At 64.6% G+C, this 5294-nt stretch overlaps 1 protein-coding gene across 1 annotated transcript; it reads left to right on the top strand.

Moving 5' to 3' along the window:
- The first annotated feature begins 2165 nt into the window (after window positions 1-2165).
- Window positions 2166-3666, top strand: FJX1 (four-jointed box kinase 1). The gene has a single exon (XM_049825974.1). The coding sequence runs from the start codon at window positions 2270-2272 to the stop codon at window positions 3593-3595; it is 1326 nt and encodes a 441-aa protein (XP_049681931.1). The 5' UTR covers window positions 2166-2269; the 3' UTR covers window positions 3596-3666.
- The last annotated feature ends 1628 nt before the right edge of the window (window positions 3667-5294 follow it).

The raw sequence follows: 5294 nt of genomic DNA, 5'->3' as shown, positions 1-5294 counted from the left end.
GCTGTTTTCCCAGCTATTGATTTAAGAGTATAGCCTGTTGATTAACTGCTTAGCTTGCAAAAGGCAAGCTGTAATTGAAATGAACGTCACGCATAACTTGGAGCCTATTTTCACCTTAATAACAGGACATGCAGCGTCCTTATCCATGGCGGTGGTACTTTTCCAGGGGGACTTCCCAGTGCAGGCACTGGCAGCTGGATGCTCACTATTAAGCATAATTCACCCTGCAAGAAATGCAAATAATTCACTTGAATCAAAATATGTGTCCAACCTATGTATGGAATAAAATTCGGGTTTTTTGCTTTCAGTCCTTTTTCAAGGAGCTGTGAGTTCTCATCAAACTATTTCAAGCCGGAAAGCGGCAGAGAGGCTCATTCTGTGCCATTTCTTTGGTCAAAATATTCAGCCTACTGTCGGACAAAAGCCTCCCGCTTAGTGTAATGGCGCCGTCCTTGCTGGGCGCTGTGAGACGTAGCAATCCCCGGTCCCAAATCACACACGTGGCGTTCGCCGCGCAGCTCGCGTGGCTTCAAAGGGTGAAAGCATCGAGCACCATCTGGCAGTAAGGCTTCAGGGTTGGAGTAGGACGCGACCTGAATTCGCGGGTGACAAGAGGAACGATGATGGCTCGTGTCGCGTTCGAGGGAAGCCGGGATGGTGACTAGTTCTCGTGACTCCAGCAAGTCCCTGGGTGCATGAGGGACCCAACAGCACTCGGCTACCGCCGTCGCAGTGAGGTGCGAGGTCCCGCCGGCAGAAAAGCCATCAGCCACGGGTTCGGCCAGGCGCTGGCTGTCCCCTCCGCGCCTGGCCCCTCTCCTTTCTTGCCAAGAGACCCCTCCAGCCGGGAGCCAGCCCCTTCGCTTCCCGAGGGTCTGCTCTGCCGGTGCAGCGCGGCGCCGTGACCGGCGGGAGGAGCTGGTGCGACGCGGCCGCTCGGCTGCCGGCGGCACCGGGACCGGGAGCGGGGCCGGGACCGGGAGCGGGGCCGGGGTGGGGGGAGCTGTCCCTTCTCCCCGCTCCCGCCCTGCCCGGGCTCGGGGGCAGCCGGGGCCGCCCCCCCCCGTGGGACCGGAGGCGGAACGCTGCCGCCAGCAAAGGCGTTTGGCGTGGGAGCTTCCCGGAGGGGTCGGGGGGGTCCCGGTTTAAAGGGGAGTTTGGGGCAGGGAATTCAGTTTCTGCTTTGGTTTGGGGTTTTTTGGGTTGGGTTTTTTCTTTTTTGGAAGTCGTTAAGGTGGATTAGGGGAGTTTGAATGTTTTTAGCAAAATCCTGGAAAAGAGGGAATTCCCTTTTTCTCATATTAAATTAAACTGCATTCCAGCCAACCTGGAAGACCGTGGCGTGGTCGGAAAACCAGGAGTTGTTGTGGTATCTCAAGGGAGCAGTAAGAGTTGAGGAGGTGAGAAGAAAGGGCTTTTTCTCTTTTGCAGTGCTTAAGACTCTGTACGTGGCGGCTTTGCTTCGCTGCTCCAACTCCAAAACCTGCTTCGGAGGAGAGCCACGACACTGACCGAAGGGAGAGGCGCTTAATCTAACCGGGCTCACAAACCGCCTTGCCCGGAGAGGTCTCCGCTAAAATACTGACAGAGCAGAGCGAAGGGGAGGCCGGGGAGTGGAAACGGGGGGACCTGCCCGCCCCCCCGCGCTCCGCACGCTGTCCGCGCCCGGCGCCTTTGTGCGAGAACCCGCCGCTCCCAGCGCGGCGGGGCGGGGGGCCGGGGCCGGGCGGAGCGCGGGGGGGACCGACCCCCGCCGCTGAACCGCGGCGCGACCCCGCCGTGGGCGGGAGGCGCCGCGGCCGCGCCCGGAGCCTCGGCGGTCCCACCGCCCCTCGGCGGGCCGGCTCCTTTGTGCTGCTGCCCGCAGCGGCGAGGGGGGAGCGGCGGAGCCGAGCGCCCCCCCCCCCCACCCACCCCCGACGGGACGCCCCGCGCGGGTGGGCCTACGACCGCCGCCGCCGGGGCATCGCCGCTTTAAGCGGAGGGCCACGCCGGGGGACGGGGCGGGCCGGGCGCGCCCCCCCGGCTCCCCCACGTGGTGCGGGTGCCCGTGCCTCCCGGCCGCCGGCGGAGCGGGGCGCACACAGCGCGGGGCTGCCGCCGGGGCTCGCCTGCTTCCCGCCGCCGCTGCTGCTGCTCTCCGGGCGGCTGGTCCGGCTCGGCTCGGCCCATCCCGGCCCGGTCCGCGGCCATGCGCCAGCGCCGCGCCGAGCGGCCGAGCGGCGGGGCTGCACCGCCGCCGCGTCCCGCGGCGTGAAGCGGCGGGAGGATGAAGCGGGCGAGGCGGGCCGCGCCGGGCCCCCTGCCCGTGCTGGGGCTGCTGCTGCTGCTGCTGCTGCTGCTGGGCGCCCTGCCGGGGCTCTGGACGGTGCTGCTGCTGCGGCGGGAGGCGGCGGCGCAGCCCGAGCCGGAGCCCGAGCCCGAGCCCGAGCCGGAGCCGGAGCCGCGCCCGCCCGCGGGGCCGCCGCCGGGGCGGTGGGGCTGGGAGCGCTCCCCGGCGGCGCGGGGCGAGCCCGGCGGCGGCGGGCAGAAAACTTTCCGGGCGCTGCTGGCGGTGCCGGCGGCGGCGGCGGCCGGCCGGGAGGAGCGGGGCGGCGAAGGGCGGGCGGCGGCGGCGGCCGGGGGCGGCGGCTGGCCGGTGGAGCGGGGCATCTTCTGGAGCCGCGAGCTGGAGGAGCGGGTGCCGCCGGGCTTCGCGGCCGAGGAGGCGGCGGCCTGGCTGTCGGCCGCCCGCGGCGCCCGCGTGGCCTCGCTGGAGCGGGGCGGCTGCGGGCGCAGCTCCAACCGGCTGGCGCGGCTGTCGGACGGGAGCCGCGCCTGCGTCCGCTACGGCATCAACCCGGAGCAGATCCAGGGCGAGGCGCTCTCCTACCACCTGGCCGGCGTGCTGGGCATGCAGGAGCGGCTGCCGCCCACCGCCCTGGCCCTGGTGGAGGCCCGCGGGCGGCAGTGGGAGCCGGTGCGGGAGGAGCTGCGCGGCTCGCACTGGGCCGAGGGCGCCGTGGTCAGCCTGACGCGCTGGGTGGACAACCTGACCGCCGTGGTGGCCCCCGCGCCCTGGGGCGCCGAGGCGGGCGGCGGGCGGCGGCTGCAGCCGCTGTCGGCGGGGGGGCTGGGCGGGCTGCCGCCGGCGCAGCTGGTGGAGCTGGTGCAGTGGAGCGACCTGATCCTCTTCGACTACCTGACGGCCAACTTCGACCGCCTGGTCAGCAACCTCTTCAGCCTGCAGTGGGACCCGCGGGTGATGCGGCGCGCCACCAGCAACCTGCTGCGCGGCCCCGACGGCGGGCTCGTCTTCCTGGACAACGAGGCTGGGCTGGTGCACGGCTACCGCCTCCTCGCCATGTGGGACCCCTACAACGAGCCGCTGCTCCGCTCCGTCTGCGTCTTCCGCGAGGGCACGGCGCGCCGCGTCGCCGAGCTGCACCGCCGCCGCAGCGCCGCCGCCGAGCTCCGCCGCCGCTACCGGGCGCGGGAGCCGCTCTGGGCCCGCCTCGGCTTCCTCTCGGAGCGGCAGGCCGAGCTGCTGCAGGCCCGCGTCGACTTCGTGCACCGCCACATCGCCCACTGCCGCGCCCAGGCCGCCCTGCGCTGAGGGGAGGCCGACGCCCCGCCGGCGCTCCGTGCCCCGAGGCCGACACCGGGCCTGACCCCGCCGGGGGCGAGGGGAAGCGGGGCCTGACCCCGCCGGGGCTCCGTGCCCTGCGGCTGACGCCGGGCCTGACCCCGCCGGGGCTGAGGGGAGGCGAGGGAAGGGGGGGAGCGGCCGCCGCTGCTGGGCCGCAGGTGCTCCCAGCCTGCCAGGGCCGTCTGTGGAGAGGAGCGGTCAAGTCGCCGTCGGGGGCTCTGAAGGTGCGGAGTGCGGCTGGGGTGACGCTCCGGGCCTCGCTCCCGAAGCCGGGCAAAAGAAAAAGAATGGGAGGATTCCGCGTCCCGTCACCCTGCTCGGTGGGGAGGCCGTCGTCTTTGTCCCGGTTGGGGCTGGCTGCCCGCTCCTCCCGAAGGAGGGAGGCAGGCCGAAACGTTTTTCTACGTACTCTTCCCTCCGCGGCAGCGTCTTTTAGGTACGAATGTTGGGGTTCGTAGGCTGAGAACTGGCTGCACGATAGGGGAGCCCCCAGGGAGCGAAACTGCCCTGTTTGTGAAGCTCGTTTTCTTACCGGTTGGTTTTCTTTAACGAGAGTGAACCTTTCCGCTGATCGTGAAATCTTGTCAATGAGAAGTGTATAGGAAGCCCATATTCCGTTAGCTCTTAGTCTTTGTTGTGGATGCATCTGTTTTGATTCTTAAGCGTTTGTGTGTAATTATCACCGCCACCACCACCCCCCTTTCGTCTGACCGGCGAAGTAACTGACTAATGGGTGACACAAGAGGATCTCCCAGGTTTTAAAAACATGGCTGTGCGCTAAGACTCTGATGCAATAGTTAAAGTGGAGGAAAAACTGTTTCATGCACTTTACTTTGACTTTTTAATTTTTTATAAAAGAAGACCTTTTTATTTTACAAAGTCAGCCTTTTATGTACATTATATATGTTCATAAGCTTTTCTGTAACATACTAAAGAAACTGATATTTCAGTAAAGCGTGTTAATGTTTTGCCTTCTTTGTCCTGAATGTTTGCCTGAGCTTTGACAGGGAAGCGTGCACCTCCTCCCTCTCCCCTGATGGGCAGCGGAGACCACCTCTTCCCAGCCTCTCAGTCCACTGAACTGAACGAACTTGCGCTCGCTCCCTCCGAGACAGTGCGGGGTAGAGTTAAGCTTTCAAACACTGCCCTTCTCTCTCTCTCCTCTCTCTCTCTCCTTCCTAGCTGTTGTGTCACCAAAAGGGCAAAAGCTCTTTGAGTGGTGGAAATAATGTGACTATTGCATACTTTAGCTGAATAGACTTTTGTCTGAGTTTTAAAGCCTGAAATGAACTGCCTTGACTAGCACCGAGGTAACCGAAGCAGTTAGTTTCAGCAAACCGATATAGATCGTGGGGGCTTAGCTGCCATCAGCCTATTCCGGTGCTGGGTACCAACCTCTTAATACAGGTCACGTCAAGTGTTCCTGTACCAGGAACGTCTCCGGAGGTGGCGGTTGCTTTCAGTGGGCGTTTACACTGGTTCCCAGTCCTCTCTTCCTATTTTGGGTATCTTTGCAATGGGGGTTGAGGCAGGATTGGGGAATGGGAATGCTTTGCAGTCTTGCTAAAACAGTTGGTGGGGTTTTTTCCTACAAAAGTTTTGTTCTAGGTAAGGCAAAGCAGTAGCAGTGCGTGTACAAAATAAAATACCTGCATCTACATGTGCC

Source organism: Accipiter gentilis, chromosome 22 (assembly GCF_929443795.1).
Source record: "Accipiter gentilis chromosome 22, bAccGen1.1, whole genome shotgun sequence".
Classification (NCBI taxonomy): domain Eukaryota; kingdom Metazoa; phylum Chordata; class Aves; order Accipitriformes; family Accipitridae; genus Astur; species Astur gentilis.
Note: the sequence above shows the minus strand (reverse complement) of the source record. Positions and strands in the feature narration are given on the sequence as shown.